A 20,747-nucleotide genomic window follows, 5' to 3' on the forward strand; every position below is an offset into this window, starting at 1 on the left:
CAAATAGATGTTAACAAATATGATGTGATTGGGATTACGGAGACGTGGCTCCAGGATGATCAGGGCTGGGAACTCAACATCCAGGGGTATTCAACATTCAGGAAGGATAGAATAAAAGGAAAAGGAGGTGGGGTAGCATTGCTGGTTAAAGAGGAGATTAATGCAATAGTTAGGAAAGACATTAGCTTGGATGATGTGGAATCTATATGGGTAGAGCTGCAGAACACCAAAGGGCAAAAAACGTTAGTGGGAGTTGTGTACAGACCTTCAAACAGTAGTAGTGATGTTGGGGAGGGCATCAAAGAGGAAATTAGGGGTGCATGCAATAAAGGTGCAGCAGTTATAATGGGTGACTTTAATATGCACATAGATTGGGCTAACCAAACTGGAAGCAATACGGTGGAGGAGGATTTTCTGGAGTGCATAAGGGATGGTTTTCTAGACTAATATGTCGAGGAACCAACTAGGGGGGAGGTCATCTTAGACTGGGTGTTGTGTGATGAGAGAGGATTAATTCGCAATCTCATTGTGCGAGGCCCCTTGGGGAAGAGTGACCATAATATGGTGGAATTCTGCATTAGGATGGAGAATGAAACAGTTAATTCAGAGACCATGGTCCAGAACTTAAAGAAGGGTAACTTTGAAGGTATGAGGCGTGAATTGGCTAGGATAGATTGGCGAATGATACTGAAGGGGTTGACTGTGGATGGGCAATGGCAGACTTTTAGAGACCGCATGGATGAACTACAACAATTGTACATTCCTGTCTGGCGTAAAAATAAAAAAGGGAAGGTGGCTCAACCGTGGCTATCTAGGGAAATCAGGGATAGTATTAAAGCCAAGGAAGTGGCATACAAATTGGCCAGAAATAGCAGCGAACCCGGGGACTGGGAGAAATTTAGAACTCAGCAGAGGAGGACAAAGGGTTTGATTAGGGCAGGGAAAATGGAGTACGAGAAGAAGCTTGCAGGGAACATTAAGGCGGATTGCAAAAGTTTCTATAGGTATGTAAAGAGAAAAAGGTTAGTAAAGACAAACATAGGTCCCCTGCAGTTAGAATCAGGGGAAGTCATAACGGGGAACAAAGAAATGGCAGACCAATTGAACAAGTACTTTGGTTCGGTATTCACTAAGGAGGACACAAACAAACTTCCGGATATAAAAGGGGTCAGAGGGTCTAGTAAGGAGGAGGAACTGAGGGAAATCTTTATTAGTCAGGAAATTGTTTTGGGGAAATTGATGGGATTGAAGGCCGATAAATCCCCAGGGCCTGATGGACTGCATCCCAGAGTACTTACGGAGGTAGCCTTGGAAATAGCGGATGCATTGACAGTCATTTTCCAACATTCCATTGTCTCTGGATCAGTTCCTATCGAGTGGAGGGTAGCCAATGTAACCCCACTTTTAAAAAAAGGAGGGTGAGAGAAAACAGGGAATTATAGACCGGTCAGCCTGACCTCAGTAGTGGGTAAAATGATGGAATCAATTATTAAGGATGTCATAGCAGCGCATTTGGAAAATGGTGACATGATAGGTCCAAGTCAGCATGGATTTGTGAAAGGGAAATCATGCTTGACAAATCTTCTGGAATTTTTTGAGGATGTTTCCAGTAAAGTGGACAAGGGAGAACCAGTTGATGTGGTATATTTGGACTTTCAGAAGGCTTTCGACAAGGTCCCACACAAGAGATTAATGTGCAAAGTTAAAGCACATGGGATTGGGGGTAGTGTGCTGACGTGGATTGAGAACTGGTTGTCAGACAGGAAGCAAAGAGTAGGAGTAAATGGGTACTTTTCAGAATAGCAGGCAGTGACTAGTGGGGTACCGCAAGGTTCTGTGCTGGGGCCCCAGCTGTTTACATTGTACATTAATGATTTAGATGAGGGGATTAAATGTAGTATCTCCAAATTTGCGGATGACACTAAGTTGGGTGGCAGTGTGAGCTGCGAGGAGGATGCTATGAGGCTGCAGATTGACTTGGATAGGTTAGGTGAGTGAGCAAATGCATGGCAGATGAAGTATAATGTGGATAAATGTGAGGTTATCCACTTTGGTGGTAAAAACAGAGAGACAGACTATTATCTGAATGGTGACAGATTAGGAAAAGGGGAGGTGCAGCGAGACCTGGGTGTTATGGTACATCAGTCATTGAAGGTTGGCATGCAGGTACAGCAGGCGGTTAAGAAAGCAAATGGCATGTTGGCCTTCATAGCGAGGGGATTTGAGTACAGGGGCAGGGAGGTGTTGCTTCAGTTGCACAGGGCCTTGGTGAGGCCACACCTGGAGTATTGTGTACAGTTTTGGTCTCCTAACTTGAGGAAGGACATTCTTGCTATTGAGGGAGTGCAGCGAAGATTCACCAGACTGATTGCTGGGATGGTGGGACTGATCTATCAAGAAAGACTGGATCAACTGGGCTTGTATTCACTGGAGTTCAGAAGAATGAGAGGGGACCTCATCGAAATGTTTAAAATTCTGACGGGTTTAGACAGGTTAGATGCAGGAAGAATGTTCCCAATGTTGAGAAAGTCCAGAATCAGGGGTCACAGTCTAAGGATAAGGGGTAAGCCATTTAGGACTGAGATGAGGAGAAACTTCTTCACCCAGAGAGTGGTGAACCTGTGGAATTCTCTACCACAGAAAGTAGTTGAGGCCAATTCACTAAATATATTCAAAGGAGAGTTAGATGAAGTCCTTACTACTAGGGGGATCAAGGGGTATGGCGAGAAAGCAGGAAGCGGGTACTGAAGTTGTATGTTCAGCCATGAACTCATTAAATGGCGGTGCAGGCTAGAAGGGCTGAATGGCCTACTCTGCACCTATTTTCTATGTTTCTATGTTTTGTTTTATCTATTAAAACCCAATAAATCCTTGCGTGATTCTCATCTACATGTTGCCCCTTGGAGACATCATCTGAAAGCACGCTGTCAGTTTCCACATGTACGCTGACGACACCCAGCTCTACCTCACTACCATTTCTCTCGACTTCTCCCTGGTCTCTAAATTGTCAAACTGCTTGTCCAACATCCAGGTCTGGATGAGCAGAAATTTTCTTCAATTAAATATTGGGAAGACCAAAACCATTATCTTTTGTCCCCGCCACAAACTGCGTTCGCTAACCACTGACTCCCTCACATCAATCTGAGGGTGAACAAGACTGTTCATAAACTAGGTATCATATTTGACCCTGAACTGAGTTTCCGGCCACATATCCACAACATAACTAAAACCACCTTTTTCCACCTCCATAACATTACCCGCCTCTACCCCTGCCTCAGCTGTTCTGCTGCTGAAACCCTCATTCATGCCTTTGTTAACTCACTCCTGGCTGGCCTCCCACATTCTACATTATGTAAACTTGAGGTCATCCAAAACTCAGCAGCCGTGTCCTAACTCGCACCAAGTCATGATCATCCATCACCCCTGCGCTTTCTGACCTAATTGGCTCCCGGTTAAGCAACGCCTCGATTTCAAAATTCTCATCCTTGTTTGCAAATCAATCCATGGCCTTGCCCCTCCCTATCGCTGTAATCTTTTTCAGCTTCACAACCCCACAAGTAGTCTGCGCTCCTCAAATTCTGCTCAACCATTGGTGGCCGGGCCTTCAGCTGTTTGGGCCTAAGCTATGGAATTCCCTCCATAAATCTCTCCGCCTCTCTACCTGTCTTTCCTCCTTTAAGACTCTCCTTAAAACCTACCTCTTTAACCAAGCTTTTGGTCATCTGCCTTAATTTCTTCTTTTGTGGCTCAGTGTCAAATTTATCTGTTTTGTCTTGTAAACACTGCTGTGAAGCACCTTGGGACGTGTTACTACGTTAAAGGTGCTATATAAATAAAAGTTATTATTTTTACTCTCTGGAGTTTAGAAAAATGAGAGGTTATCTCATTGAAACATACATGATTCTGAAGGGGATTGACAGGGTCGATGCTGAGAGGTTATTTTCCCTGGCTGGAGTGTCTAGAACTAGGGGGCATAGTCTCAGAATAGGGGTAGGCCATTTAAGACCGAGACGAGGAAGAATTGCTTCACTCAGAGGGTTGTGAATCTTTGGAATTCTGTGCCCCAGAGGGCTGTAGATGCTGATTCTTTGAGTATATTCAAGGCTGAGATAGATAGATTTTTGGACGAGGGGAAATCAAGGGATATGGAAATCGGGTGGGAAAGTGGAGTTAAGGTCGGTGATCAACCATGATCTTATTGAATGGCGGACCAGGCTTGAGGGGCTGTATGGCCTACTCCTCCTATTTCTTATGTTCTTATGTTCTTAGAATCGGGCAGCTCGCCTACATGACTTGCGCATCTCCGATACCTACTTAAAGCGAGAATGCATCCCACTTGCATTCCATCCCCTTAGCTTTTCTGATGCCACTCTGGAGGTCCCAATAGAAAGTAAATGCCAGGCCTGAGCAGCTCTTCATTAAAATCCAAAAAGGTGTCCCAGGACCAGGATGAAGCAAGCTTCATTTTTGAATGATAAGGGAATGAAGGGTTATGAGGAGCGGGCAGGGAAGTGGAGTTGAGCCCAAGATCAGATAAGTCATGACAGGATTAAATGGCCTATTCCTATTTCTTGTGTTCTTATGATTGAAGGATAAACATGTGGAAACTGACTCTGTGTTTTCGGATGATATTGCCAAGGGGCAGCATATGGATGAGAAATAGGAGGGGGCCAAGGATAGATCCTTGGGGGACACCAGAGGTAACAATGCGGGAGCGGGAAGAGAAGCCATTGCAGGAGATTTTCTGGCTATGATTAGATAGATAAGTATGGAACCAGGCGAGTAGAGGTCCATTCTACACAATCTCTCATCAAAGGACAGCCCTCTCATCCCAGCCCTCTCCCCCCCAGTGAATCTTCGTTGCACCGCTTCCAAGGCAAATATGTCCTTCCTTGATAAGGAGACCAAAACTGTGCACAGTAATCTGTGCAATTGTAGCAAGACTTCCTTACTCTTATACTCCAACCCCCTATTTTTAGTTTTTGATTCTCATGTCAAGAGAATTTACTTATTTACTTGTCCAGGAGCTGTTGAACCCTGGCATCCCATAACAAGAATACTAGTTGCAGAAATTTAATTCGTCAAACTAAAAACCTTTTTTATCCAAACAAAATTTCTGAATCTTTATGTTTGATTGGCTGGGGGGCGGTGGGGGGTTGGGGGGGGGGAGGTGTTGGGGGGGTGGGGGTTGGGGGGGCGCGGGGTGGGTGGGTGGGTGGGGGCGGACGGGGGCGGACTTTAATGCTGGTCGTCAGAAGTGAAAGCTCAAATTTCTGGAAAATTGCTTCCAAAATGGATGGTGGGAAACGAGATAAAGAGGAGAGGGTAAACGAGGTGAAATGTCATTTATTCAGGAAAGTAAGGTATGCAAAGGAACATGTATAAAATAGGGCTGAGATAGAAAGAGGCAATTGATGGCAGGACAAGCAGAAGTTCAATGTGTTATATTTTTACATAAATTTGTATTTTTAATTATTATTTTAGCAGTTCGGGGTTAATGTTATATAATAAACTTAGCCTTATTACTGTAGCATGAGTGTTTCAGTTTCACGGTACGTGATCTGAAACTGTCAGTCTTGGAAGATCAGAAGCAGCCTGTACCTGTTAGCATTAAAATGTATTGAGAATCTTGGCAGAGCATTGTTTTTTTTGGTAATGATTCTAAAAAAGTTCATTGTTAGAAAGGCCTGGGAAAAAGAAGTTAACTTGCATCTGAACAGAATATTATTTAAAATTCTACACTGAAACTGGTTATTACACGTATAAGTGTGGATTGCACAGAAAACTGACTGTGTTTAAACAGAACCTATTGCTCATAATTGTACATAACTTTGAGTTATGTAATTGGTAAGCAGATCCAAACTTGTTGACCTGCTACAGTTAAATAATGTTTGTTAGCACCCGAGAAGGAATACCCAATTGATATGCTGTTGTATTTAATTAATATAAGCACTTTGATACAGTTATGTATTCATCAGTGTGCAATCAGGGATTAAGCTCTTAAAGTGCCCAACAGCTGGGAAATTTCCGACTTTACCTCAGAGGTGTTGAGAGATTTTTGCGAGCTTGGCCATGTTACATAGGTGTCATATCGGGATTCAGAATGTGACACAGTGCCTCCGTACAATTGTTGTAAAAACTGCTGCTACAAAGGGAGTCGAGGGTTATGGGAAGTGGGCATGGAAGTGGAATTGAGGCCAAGATCAGATCAGCCATGATCTTACTGATTGGCAGAGCAGGCTCGAGGGACCAAATGGTCTACTCCTGCTCCTATTTCTTATGTTCTTATGTTTATGTTAAACTTTTTTATTCCCTGGTCTCAGCCACAACCCAGTGATGATCAGCATGAGAGCTTTGAAAGGAAAATATAACTGGCTGGTTCCTAGGAGTTTGTAAATACAAGCGTTTGCTATATTCTAGATTATTTATTGCCAAATTGGTTCACATTATACAGATTCACCGAACAGCAGGAGTAATATTTTCACAGCTGGCACTACTGTTTAAAAATACACAATTCAACCCTTATTCTAACATGCATTTTATAATTGTTATCTTCAGCTACTATCAAATCTTCACATCCGTGGCCTATCTACCCATATCCTTTCTGTGTCTTACCAGAGAATTTCTCCCCTGTGATATTTATTCTTTATTTTCCTCTTCTGTACTGTTCTCATTGAAATTGTATTGGAACAAATACTTGATGTTGAAAATATGAATAGTGCCTTCTGATACCAATATTTTTTATCCCCATTGATTTATAGGGATAAATCTATGTTGACTGTCCTTGATTAATCCATGTTTTTCCAAATGAAGATTTATCCTGTCCCTCAGGATTTTTTCCAATAATTTTCCCATCACCAAGGTTAGGCTGACTGCCCCCTCCATTTAAAAAAAGGTGGGGCTAACAAATCTAGAGCCCTCTGGATGTCAATGGACATACAGGGTAAGATAAAGGAACAAAGGGAAGCTTATGACAGATGCCGAGAACTCAAAACTGCGGAAGCTCTAGAGGAGTATAAGAAGTGCAGGGGTGCAATTAAAAAAGATATCAGGAAAATAAAGAGAGAGCATGAAAGTATGTTGGCAAGTAAAATCAGGGAAAACCCAAAGATGTTTTATAAATACGTTAAAAGTAAGAGGATAACTAAAGAAAGAGTGGGGCCAATTAGAGACCATAAAGGAAATCTGTGTGTGGAGGCAGAAGACGTGGGTATTAATGAATACTTTGCATCTGTTTTCAAAAAAGAGAGGGGCGATGCAGACTTTGCAATGAGGGAGGAGGAGTGTGAAATATTAGATGAGATAAACATAGTGAGAGAGGAATTATTAAGGCGCTTAGCAGCTTTGAAAGTGGATAAATCCCCAGGTCCAGAAGAAATGTATCCAGGCTGTTAAGAGAAGTAAAAGAGGAAATAGCAGAGGCTCTGACCATCATCTTCCAATCCTCTCTGGCTACAGGTGTGGTGCCAGAGGACTGGCAATGTTGTACCTATTTTAAGAAGGGAGAAAGTATAGAAGGAGTAATTACAGGCCAGTCAGTCGAACCATGGCGATGGGAAAATTATTGGAAAAAGTCCTGAGGGACAGGATAAATCTTCATTTGGAAAGACATGGATTAATCAAGGACAGTCAACATGGATTTGTCAAGGGAAGGTTGTGTCTGACTAACTTGATTACATTTTTCGAGGAGATAACCAGGAGGGTTAATGAGGGCAGTGCGTATGATGTTGTGTATATGGATTTTAGCAAAGCTTTTGATAAGGTCCCACATGGCAGACTGGTCATGAAAATAATAGCCCATGGGATCCAGGGCAAAGTGGCAAGTTGGATCCAAAATTGGCATGGAGACAGGAAGCAAAGGGTAATGGTTGATGGGTGTTTTTGTGACTGGAAGGCTGTTTCCAGTGGGGCTCCACAGGGCTCAGTGCTGGGTCCCTTGCTTTTTGTGAAATATATGAATGACTTGGACTTAAATGTTGGGGTTATGATTAAGAAGTTTGCAAATGACACTAAAATAGGCCGTGTGGTAGATAATGAAGAAGAAAGCTGTGGACTGCAGGAAGATATCAATGTACTGGTCAGGTTGACAGAACAGTGGCAAATGGAATTCAATACAGATAAGTGTCAGGTAATGCATTTGGGGAGGTCTAACAAGGCAAGGGAATACACATTAAATGGTACAACACTGAAAAGTGTAGAGGAACAAAGGGACCTTGGAGTGCAGGTACACAGAACCCTGAAGGTAGCAGGCCAGGTAGATAAGGTGGTGAAGAAGGCATATGGAATACTTGCCTTTATTAGTTGAGGCATGGAATACAAGAGCAAAGAGGTTATGCTTGAACTGTATAAAACACTGGTTAGGCTGCAGCTGGAGTACTGTGTGCAGTTCTGGTCATCACATTACAGGAAAAATGTGATTGCACGGGAAAGGGTGCAGAGGAGATTTACAAGAATGTTGCCTGGACTGGAGAATTTTGGCTATGAGGAAAGATTGGAGATGTTGGGTCTGTTTTCTTTGGAACAGAGGAGGCTAAGGGGAGACCTGATTGAGGTGTATAAAACTATGAGGGGCCTGGATAGAATGGATAGGAAGGACCTGTTTCCCTTGGCAGAGGGATCAACAACCAGGGGGCATAGATTTAAAGTGATTGGGGGAGGTTTAGAGGAGATATGAGGGGAAATTTCTTCACCCAGAGGGTGGTGGGGGTCTGGAACTCACTGCCTGAAAAGGTGGTAGAGGCAGGAACCCTCACCACATTTAAAAGATACTTGGATGTGCACTTAAAGTGTCGTAACCTACAGGGCTATGGATCAAGAGCTGGAAAGTGGGATTATGCTGGATAGCTCTTGGTCGGCCGGAGTGGAGACGATGGGCCGAAATGGCCTCCTTCCGTGCTGTAAATTTCTATGATTCTATGATTCTATGATTTGCATTGTGCTAATTCCCATGTAGTTCACAGTTTATACCATTTCACAGCTTGCACATTTCACTTGGCAGGCAAGCCATTCAATTAATTAAACCCTATTGATCGCTTTTTAAAAAATCAACTGGCTTTGTAAATGTCTGAATCTAATCTCTGAGCCTCAGCCACTGTGTTTAAAAGTTTAAAGTGCAGATGTTATCACTTAACAGGGTGAATACAATTTAAGCAGGTTTTTAAAAAATCTTAACAATATAGCAAAGTTTGTTTAACGTGCTAGTAGGGAGCCATTGTTGAATTCAACATCAGCTGGTAACTCAATCTGTCAACAACAAACAATGGGCTCACAATGGCATTTCGAATATATTGGCCCTGATTTTGTGGTCAGTGGCTAATGAACGACGTTCACTGTTCTTTATACTTGCAGCTACACACAGACTTTTTGTGGGCTTTTGAGTGGCAACTTACGGCTATCGGGAGTCTGAAATAGCATGCCGCTCTTTACAGGGTATCTGGGATTTGTGTGAACCGGGCAAGGAACGGCGTGTTTCCTCAACCATTCAGATTGTAAATATCCTTACTGTGACATGCAGAGTCTAAACCAGGAAGAGTAAATTAGAATATTTAATTCAATGTAAAATCATGTACAGAAGGCAAAAAAAAGAGTAACGAAAGATGATATTAGGAGAGAGAGATAAGAAAAGAAAGAAAAAGAATAAAAATTGTAATATAGAAAAAAATCGCCAATAATTAAAATATGAAGGAATGACACTCCACTGTATTAAAAGCTAATTTTCAGTCTCAGAGAGGTTGTTTGGCAATAATTAAGACTTACCACACTGCAAAAAATTCATTTACACTTGAATGGATAATGTCTAACTTTTTCTGGCGTATTTAGTAAGTATCTAATGGGAAAGCACTGCAAAATCATGTATTTCAATGGCCAGTCTATCAGCGAGGTACCAGTATAGCGCAGTTTATGGAGGAGCAGGGCAACTCAAGACAGCAACTTCCAGATTTCCGTGTTTAACTAGACATGTGTGGACACCAGAATTTGCTGCCTGATTTACTCTATAATAACGGTGAGTGCTGATAGACACACTATTGTTTTTGCCGAAGTGACTATTTGTACTAACGCTTTTCTGTTTCTTCTGTGCCCGCGTCCTCTGGACTCTGCCCCCAGCCCGAAACCGGAACTGGAAGTGGGACCCCGTAATTGACCACGCTGTTTCTCTGAGCCGGTGGAGAGTGAGAGAGGCGGCAGCGGCAGAGAGGAGAGAGGCGGCGGCGGGGAGGAGGCAGAGAGGTGGCGGTGGGGGAGACAGGCGGGGGGGAGAGGGAGGTGGCAGGGGAGGGGAGAGAGAGAGGCAGCGGTGGGGGAGGGGGAAGAGAGATGGCAGTGGGGGGGGACAGGCGGGGGGAGAGGGAGATGGCAGGGGAGAGGAGAGAGCGGGGGGGGAGGGGGGGGGAAAGAGAAAGTCTGGTTTTCGGGGGGGTTAGAAAGAGCCTGGTGGGGGGAGAGACAGAGAGAGAGAGCCTGGTGGGGGTAAGAGAAAGACACGGGGGGTGGGTGTTGATTAGAATGGAGAGAAGGAACTCGGGTAAGATGGATCACGTTCTTCCTATCCCCTTCGACTTCGACTGGGGGAGGGATGCACTTGCGCTTGGGTAAGGGACATTGACTGGGGGAGGCAGCGCTTGAGCTGGGATAAGGGACTTCGGCTGAGGGAGGAATGCACTTTCACTGGGGTAAGGGACTTCGGCTGGAACTTGGGAGGCTTTTGCTGGGTTGTTCGAGATCTGTCCTTTAGGCTTCAGAAGTCAGAATAGATCAAATTGCAATTTGCAACGTCAGTCAGATCTTGGGCTGGGCGGTTCCCTTTACACATTCCAGAGAAACTTCAGGATGTGACTTATCCCTCAAGGGGACCAATCAGCAATAGGTCATATGATAATGGAGAGCCAATCAGAGACATGGCGGCCATTTTATTAGTACAAATAGCTGTGTCCTGTTTTTGCTGCAAAATCCGGGCCATTAAGAGATGCAACAAAATTATAAGCCCTTGTATGAAAACTCTGTGAATAGTATATTAAACATTAGGTTTTGCGCACCATACTAGGAGATACAATATTGTAAATACGCTCACTTTAAACATAAAAATGAACCAGTTTAGCTCGCTGGTATTTTATAACCAGCTGGGCTAGGCTGCAAGTCTGGTGAAATAGTTAAGTATTAAATAGCAGCTATTGCTGTAAACAGCTGAGCAGCATGTGAGAAATTGAGAGGCTGAGCACATCAAACTTTGTTGAACAATTTAAAGTGATCCATTCATTGAAACAAAAAGCAGTTTTGTTGAGTTTATAAAAAACAGTGGATTTCTTGTGGCACTGCCCATAGAAAGTCAGAACAAAGTGAATGTCCCGCAGTGAATTAGTGATACTCTAGGTAGAGGTATGGGGATCTACAGATTCGCACAAGTGCAAGGCTGTGCCCATCTCTAACAAGAGAAAGTCGAATCATCTTCCCACGACATTCAATGGCATTACCATCGTCCAATCCTCCACCATCAACATGCTGGGGGTCACCATTGACCAGAAACATAACTGTACCAGCCACATAAATGCTGTGGCTACAAGAGCAGGTCAGAGGCTGGGTATTCTGCGGTGAATGTCTCATCTCTCAACAGCTTTCCCACCAGCTACAAGGCACAAGTCAGGAGCGTGATGGAATACTCTCCACTTTCTCGATGAGTGCAGCTCCAACAACACTCAGGAAGTTCGAAACCATCCAGGACAAAGCAGCCCACTTGATTGGCGCCCTATCTGCCACCTGAAACATTCACTCCCTTCACTGTGCTGCAGTTTGTATCATCTACAAGATGCGCTGCAGCAGTTCGCCAAGGCTTCTTCGATAGCACCTCCCAACCCGTGACCTCTACCACCTAGAAGGACAAGGGCAGCAGGTGCATGGGAACACCATCTCCTCCAAGTCACACATCAACCTGACTTGGAAATATATTGCCACTCCTTCATAGTCGTTGGGTCAAAATTCTAGAACTTCCTACCTAACAGCACTGTGGGAGTACCTTCACCACACGAACTGCAGCGGTTCAAAAAGGTGGCTCACTACCACCTTCTCAAGGTCAGTCAGTGATGAGCAATAACTGCTGGCTTTGCCAGGACGCCCACATCCCATGAATGAGTAAAAAAATGATTAAGAAGCTCCATCCAGTGGTAGTAGTGTGCAACTGCAGGTGGGAGCGGAAGTGGTGGAAACAGCCTGCAGAATTGATTTCTAAAGAGATAAAGACTTGACAGGTTGCCAAATAAATAGTCAAAAGAGCTTAAAACATCCAATCTTGACGGTAAAAGCATCAGAGAAAGGACAAATCCCGGTAAGTGGAAAACCAATTATATGAGATGGGGGATGTGGTGGGAACAGTCGCAGAATTCATCTCTGAGAGGAAAGTACTCAGAAATGTTTCATGAATAATTTCTTTAACATAGATAGGAGGAAAACTGGAGCAAGGGATGAGGAAAATGGTGAGTAGTTGCTCCAGATTTATTTTTCTTCAGGGTGAAAGTTAAGAATGTCACCAGACTCCTATGAGTTTGCATGAATCTTGCTGCTTTAGTCATGGGTATCTGATCCTGCTGGATCCAGCATCCCCTGTATTTTGCTTTTGGTCTGTTGTTTTTGGAGCTCCATCTAGTTTCATAATTGTGTAACTGCAGGATTGACTGTGTGTCACAATGTTGATGTCCCATCCAACTAAGACATGCACGCTGTTCATAGCAAATATATTATAGATATTCAGGGGTGGTTTAACATGCATGTTATACTGAGAATTCCCTCTAACTCTGGACAGAAATATCGGAACCTGTCATGTATGTATGCTTGGGTTTACTAGCCACCAGGTGGCGCCACTGTTGGAGATCATTGGGCTGTGCACACGTGTGTGCGGCCCAGGTATAAAAGGCCAGCCATCTTGTAATGTAATCACTTGGGCCCTAATAAAGTAGAGCCAGGTTTATAGCTGTTTGGAGTTCACAATATTCAGTCTATTGAGTTATTGCATACACAACATTTGGCAACGAGGTAACAAGAACCTTTGCATGCAAAAATGAGCACAATTGGAATTCTGGAGCGATTCGTGGAGGGAGAAGATTAGGCAGTCTTTGAAGCCCACTTGAACCAATACTTCGTGGCCAACAAAATGGAGAAAGAGGCAGATGCGTTTCGGTGCCGTGGGGTCCTCCTCACGGTTTGCGGTCCGAACATCTATGGACTCAAAGAATCTCCTCTCGCCCTTAAGGCCAACGGACAAGGACTATGAAACATTGTGTGCTCTGGTACGTGACCATCTCAAACCAGATGAAGGCATCATCATCTCAAGATATCAATTCTATACACATGTTCGCTCTGAGGGCCAGGATGCATCAGAATTTGTTGCCGACCTAAGACGGTCTAGCTGGACCATGTAAGTTCGGAACTGCATTGGCAGACATGCTACGGGACTTCTTTGTAATCGGCATCAACCACGAAGTGATCCTGCATAAGCTACTGGCGGTGGAGACACTGGATTTGAGCAAGGCCATCACGATTGCCCAATCATGCATGACGACGGACAAAAGCTTAAAGCAATTATTATTGAAAAATCGGAATTCGGTAAGTACTGTAAACAAGATAGTATCGTCGTTTGGCAGAGCTGCATATGGCAGGGCCTACCGACTGCGTACGTGAAACCTGTAGCTGCTCTATGTCCGCCAACGGGAATGAATCTGATATCACCGTGTTGGCGTTGTGGGAGAAATCCTCGGCATCATCAGTGCCGTTTTAAACAGTATATTTGTAAAGGCTGTTCGAGAGTGGGGCATCTCCAGCGCATGTGTCCGCAACTGAGCAAGCGTGCTGCGACATACCACATGGAGGATGATGTCCAGTCTAGCGCAGATCCGGATATGCAATCCGAGATACCAGAGGAGGAAGTGTATGGACTGTATTCGTTCTTAACAAAGAGTCAACCGATAATGATTAATGTAAAACTTAATGGTGTGCTGATATCGATGGAATTGGACACAGGTGCGAGTCAATCAATAATGAGCCAGAGGACATTCGACAGGCTATGGGATACTAAGGCTGTGAGGCCTAAGCTGAGTCCAGTCAATGCCAAGTTGCATACGTACACTAAAAAACTCATAACGGTGATTAGCAGTGCATTAGTCAAGGTGTCGTATAATGGTTCGGTTCATGATTTACCATTATGGATTGTTCCAGGCAACGCTGTTCGGCAGGGACTGGTTAGAAAAAATCAAATGGAATCAAAAGGAGATCAAAGCATTGTCATCGTCGGAGGATACTCCATGTGCTCAAGTGCTGAGCAAGTTCCCCTCACTGTTTGAACCAGGCATCGGCAATTTCACGGGAGCCAAGATGCAGATCCACGTGGACTCGGATGCAAAACCTGTCCATCATAAAGCTCAGGCAGTTCCGTACATGATGAGGGAGAAGGTCGAAATTGAACTGGATGGACTCCAGCGTGAAGGGATCATATCACTGGTCGAATTTAATGAATGGGCCAGCCTCATTGTTCCTGTGTTGAAAAGTGATGGCACTGTCAGGATTTGTGGAGACTACAAGGTTACGATCAACCGAGTTTCAAAACAGGATCAACACCCATTACCGAAAGCTGATGACCTGTTTGCAACGCTAGCCAGGGGGAAGTTGTTCACAAAACTGGATCTGACGTCGGCCTACATGACACAGGAGCTGGTCGACACGTCGAAGAAACTTACGTTTATTTACAACAGGTGAACAGGTGTCCTTTTTGGAATTCGCTCAGCGGCAGCCATATTTCAGAGGAACATGGAGAGTCCACTGAAGTCCGTCCCCAGAACCGTCGTGTTCCAAGGTGACATACTGGTCACAGGTCGTGACTCCGCCGAACATCTGAACAACCTGGAAGAGGTGCTACATCATCTGGACAAAGTGGGACTCAGACTGAAATGCTCGAAAAATGTCTTCATGGCACCGGAAGTCGAATTCTTGGGGAGGAAAATTGCTGCTGGCGGTATCAGGCCGACCGACTCGAAAACCAAGGCCATCAAAAATGCACCCAAAACTCAGAATGTGACGGAGCTGCGTTCGTTCCTTGGTCTACTCAACTATTTCGGTGATTTCTTAGCTACATTGAGCACCTTATTAGAGCCACTGCACATGCTGCTAAAAAAAGGTGACAACTGGGTTTGGGGTGCATCTCAAGATAGAGCTTTTGAGAAAGCTACTAATCTGCTTTGCTCTAACAAGCTGCTGGTACATTATGATCCGTGTAAGTGTCTAACATTGGCCTGTGATGCTTTGTCATATGGAGTTGGTTGTGTGCTCCAACAAGCTAATGAATCGGCAAAATTCCAACCTGTTGCATATGCTTCAAAAAGTTTGTCAAAGGCGGAAAGAGCCTTAAGCATGGTAGAGAAAGAAGCACTAGCTTGTGTGTATGGGGTTAAAAAGATGCATCAGTACCTGTTTGGTCTTCGGTTTGAACTGGAAATAGATCACAAGCCACTCATTTCATTGTTTTCGGAAAACAAAGGTATCACTACCAATGCATTGTCCCGCATCCAGAGGTGGGCGCTGACATTATCTGCCTATGATTATGTCATTCGCCATAGACCTGCCGCTGAGAATTGTGCCGATGCATTGAGCTGTCTGCCGTTGACCACACCGGAGATGGCAACGCCACAACTGGCAGACCTACTGTTAGTCATGGATGCTTTTGAAAGTGAAGGAACCCCTGTCACGGCCCAACAAAGTAAGACCAGGATCAGCCAGGACCCGACATTATCGGCTGTGAAACGTTGTATCCTTAGTGGTGATTGGTCTGCCATACCCAAGCAAATGTGTGAGGAGACCAAATCTTACATCCGTCGCAAAGACGAACTATCCATTCAATCAGATTGTATACTGTGGGATAATCGTGTTGTTATGCCCAAGAAAGGCAAAAAGAAATTTGTGCATGATCTACATAGCATACATCCTGGATGAAAGCCATTATCAGGTCTCATGTATAGTGGCCTGGAATTGACTCTGATCTGGAATCATGTGCGCATCAGTGCAACATCTGCATGCAGCTAAGTAAAGCACCAGCGGAATCGCCACTGAGTCTGTGGTCTTGGCCATCTAAACCATGGACAAGGATCCACATCAACTTTGCAGGTCCCTTCCTGGGAAAGATGTTCTTAGTTATGGTGGATGCTTATGCCAAGTGGACAGAGTGTACAATCGTGTCATCCAGCACATCCACAGCTACCATTGAGAGCCTTCGTGTCATGTTTGCTACGCATGCTCTGCCCGATATCGTTATAAGTGACAAATGATCTTGCTTCACCAGTATGGAGTTTCAAGAGTTCATGAAACTCAATGGTATCAAACAAGTGAGGTCAGCACCATTCAAACCCACATCCATGGACAAGCAGAGCGTGTGGTCCAAACCATCAAGCAGAGTATGAAACGTGTAACTCAGGTTCACTGCAAACTCGCTTGTCACCATATTGCTTAGTTACAGGACAAGATCCCATACACTTACCGGGGTCTCCCCTGCTGAACTATTGATGAAGAGAGGTCTCAAGACCAGGCTCTCTCTCGCCCACCCTGATTTGAAAAATCGTGTCGAATACAGACGTCAAAGTCAGCAAGGGTATCATGATCACGCCACTGTGTCACGCGACATTTCTATCAATGATCCTGTGTATGTACTGATTTATGGTCAAGGTCCCAAATGGATCACCGGTACTGTTACAGCCAAGGAGGGTAACAGAGTGTTTATCGTTAAGCTCAAGAATGGGCAGACATGCAGGAAACATGTCGATCAGATAAAGTTGCGGCACACGGATGAACCGGAACAGTCTGAGGAAGACACAATCCGTGACCAACCAACCTACCCTCAGTCATCAGAGGACTCCGCTGTCATCAATGAATCTGGACTTTCAATCCCTGACATGGTTATTATCAACTCGGAAGCGGAAGGCCCCGGACCGTCTCAATTTGTAAAAGGACCGTTACTAATATCTTAAAGGGGGATATTGTCATGTATGTATGCTTGGGTTTACTAGCCACCAGGTGGCGCCATTGTCAGAGGTCATTGGGTTGTGCGCACGTGTGTGCGGCCCAGGTATAAAAAGCCAACCAGCTTGTAATGTAATCACTTTGGGCCCTACTAAAGTAGAGCCAGGTTTGTATCTGTTTGGAGTTTACAGTATTCAGTCTATTGAGTTATTGCATACACAACAGAATCTATATTATAACACTGAATTTGGTAGGAGCTGCTGCACAAATTGGCCTTCAGGTGCCACCCCATTCCAGAGGCACTGGATATAGTTCCCTTTACTCTGGCTCAGCAATGTACCTCAACCAACAACTCAGAAGATCACCCTCTCCTGCACCAGTGTCACATTTTTCCATTTCCCAACCCAGTCATTCTGTGGCCTCTTTGAGTGAGATTGCCAAAATAGGGTGACTTTTATGCTGTGATCCATGCTCAATTGGAACATAATTAAGACAGCTCACTAACAAACATAAATGCAGTAAAATAAATGCAAATAGTAATACCTAGTGGTGGACTAAAGCGAATATTGGCTCACTGGCACTTTATTTTCCTTGTGCCCAAAAACTACAATTCATATTTTCTCCTGTAAAATTTGAGAACATAGAGAGTTGTACTTGATATTCAATGTGCCTTCCACCTTTGAGTACAGAATGCTGTAATGGACACATTCATATTGGGCTGGAGCAGGGCAACTTACGACATGCTCGGTTGGTTAGACATTTTCCTGCACCCTTTAGTCCCAAAACATTTTGCCCTGTAAGTTGCCAGAAGTACGAGCTGATAACGTACTGGGACCTTGGTGAATGATGTGAACAACAGTGTATCTCCTGAACCAATGAGATGTAAGGATTGAGAAATAAACAGAGGAAGGACTGAGAAGGAGGGTAAATTAGAGTCGGTGAATTCAATGTCAAATCTGGTACCGAGAGGGAAAGAAAGAGAAGGCAAGAAAGAGTAAAGTAAAAGAGACAGAAAGGAAAAGTGTGATTGTTTTTAAATGTAATATTTCACATTTTTTAAATCCCCAAAAAAACAATTCACTACCTGAAGGAATGAGACGCCACACTTTTAATTGTTCACTTTCTATGGCAAAAAGGTTGATTGGCAGTCATTATGAATTATCATGTTGTTAAAAGGGTACTGTGCTATTAATTATTAGACTTCACTTTCTGTTGCGAGTTTAATGGGCAATTAATGTGCAAATGCAACAACTTTATGAAACTCATGGGGAGGTTAAGGGAGAGATGCCATTTTCTCTGGGTATTTCTTCCTCGTCACAAGTTGCTGACTGACTTACACATTAATAACGGCATACACAGTTCACACGCTGTCATTTTTTCATTAAATTCCAGCCCATTTTAAAAATAATTTTGTTTTTTGGCCACAGTGAAAAAATCATTGTGTAGAATTCCATGACATAAATGCAATTTTTGTTGATATGAAGCGTATTAAATTAGATCCAGAGTTATATACAGTATTAAAATTGTTTGGTGCTCCGTGCTGAAACGTTACTTAAATATCTTTACTATTCTGGATGTCTAGGGTAAACTGTCAGAAGAAGTAGCAGCTTGCAAGGAAACAGCAGCAGACATTAACACAACAGCTGATGAGTATTCAAGTATTGCAAGCAACATTGAGGAACAAGAAAAAACAATGCGCCTTTTAGAACGATTACGAGCATTGGAGGTAAGCAAATAGTACCATTTGTCTCCAGTAAATTGTATCTATGTAGACGTAAAAGTCTTGTATCTTGTTAGTATGTAATGCATCAGAAATTTTACCATCATATTTCAAAATGTCACTTGAAAAGTGCCCATCACACCTGCATGATCGACTCAAATAAGCAATTTCTATTAAGTTAACCATGGCGGATTGGCTCATATGTAGGCAGGCAGGAAAAGCTATCAATTATCCCAACCAATCAAGCTTGCTTAATTTTCAAAGCTAACAATCAAGCTTCAGTAACTGTCACTAAATTAACCAATCAAATCAATCGATCAGTTTTTTTCAAGCTACTTTCAGCCACCATTTTCTTTCCTCACATAGGTCAGGATATATGAGTAAAAATAAAATGTATAGCATAATAAACACGCAAAAAATATACAATTTCTCAAAATTAAACATTGAACGTACTCATAACATTAGTCATTAGAGATGCTTGCAAGAAGTTTCCCTCATATAGACTTCTCTCTGCACTCTAGATTTAAGTTCTGTGAAGACCAGGCATAGAATTTACAAATAATTGTGAGGCATGAGAGAAGAACAAAAACATGAAAAACCAAAAATATTTTATTTAACTTTAATGTTTTATATATATATTAAGATACTAATACAAATTCTGGCCTGACAGTGTTGCTCAGAATTAAGGTTTTTTTGTATCACTTGAAGGGAAGTGATTGTTGTGCTGTAGTCAAAGGGGAATAATTTTGAAACACTTTCCTGGTGAGTTTGAACATTGCGGCCAGAGTAAATCAAGCCTAGAATACGGCAAAAAAACATGTTTAAGATACTGGTCGTTGGAGATGCGATGGTGGAAAACACCTCCACTTAATGGGCTCAAAATTGGCCAGTAGTTGCTACATTTTTTTTTGGAGCAACTTGATTTTTCTGGAGTATTTTAAAAATCCCCATTTTGCACATTCAATTTGCGCCAGTGTAAGTGAGTTAGTTAGGATTTTTTTAGTTTAGTTTTTTTTTTCAAAAGGGGCTGTTACCTGCCACCTACGCCCGTTTTGGCCATTTAGGCCACTTTGGCCAGCTAATGGTTATTCCAAACTAACTTAAGCCAGCGTTTGTGGCCACTTGTGGCTGTTTGTGAAAACCCTTGTGGTGAGTTAAGAAATCAGCGCAGGTAGGTACATCGGAGACCATTCGACCTGAGATAGGGGCATGAAGGGAAGCAGAGAGGACTTGCCCCAAGACCTACAAAGCATTAAACAAAGCACAACAAGTAATAAGCATTCAAGAAGACATAAAAACATTCAAGAAGAAATAAAAAATAAAACTAAGTCCTACCTTCATCTCAAAACTCGGCTCGGGAAGGCAGCGGGCCGGCCGGTGTGGGAGGACACTCGGCCGGGGATAGGTGCGGGACAACAATGCACCGGGAGGACACTCGGCTGGGGATGGGGCGGGAGCGATTGAAGTGCCATCGGAGAACACGCAGGCTGCATGAAGCAAACTCACCAACCAGACAGGCTGCAACAGGCTGCACCAAGGGCAAAAGACAAGCAGCTACTTTAACAGCTGGCCGGCCAGTGCGGGAGCCCACCACTCGGCCTGGGATAGGGGCGGGACGACTGGGAGACCACTCGGCCTGGGACAGGGGCGGAACAACCGGGAGACCACTCGGCCTGAGATAGAGGCCGGACAACTGGGAGACCACTTGGCTAGGGAACTGCCCGCCGACATCGAAGCACACAGGCTGGCTGCAGGAATCAACCTCACGGACAGGCTGGGTGGGGGGTGGGGGCTGGGGGGTGGAGGAGGAGGGAGAGAGAAGTCACATGACTGAAGGGGAAGGGGGAGAGAACAAAAGACCTTTGGGTGTGGTCCACATACATACCTTGGGGGGAGAGAGAGAGAGAGACAGACAGAACTGCGAACCTCTGCTGTGTTGTGCTGTCTGCTTTCCTGCCATTTTACCTTCTTTGAAAGTTTAACTTTAACTTTAAGTATGGGGGCAATAATATCAATGCCACACCTTTTGCGAGAGTTCTGC

At 43.9% G+C, this 20,747-nt stretch overlaps 1 protein-coding gene across 12 annotated transcripts in view; it reads left to right on the forward strand.

The window, feature by feature from the left end:
* LOC139259753 (nck-associated protein 5-like) overlaps positions 1-20,747 on the forward strand; it is a 1,255,355-nt gene that overhangs the window by 847,146 nt on the left and 387,462 nt on the right. For all 12 annotated transcript variants that reach the window (XM_070875434.1, XM_070875435.1, XM_070875433.1 and 9 more), the window contains one exon: positions 18,569-18,712. In XM_070875434.1, the coding sequence (XP_070731535.1) occupies positions 18,569-18,712 (144 nt within the window). The remainder of the gene's footprint in view (positions 1-18,568; positions 18,713-20,747) is intronic.

Source organism: Pristiophorus japonicus, chromosome 3 (genome assembly GCF_044704955.1).
Source record: "Pristiophorus japonicus isolate sPriJap1 chromosome 3, sPriJap1.hap1, whole genome shotgun sequence".
Lineage (NCBI taxonomy): Eukaryota > Metazoa > Chordata > Chondrichthyes > Pristiophoridae > Pristiophorus > Pristiophorus japonicus.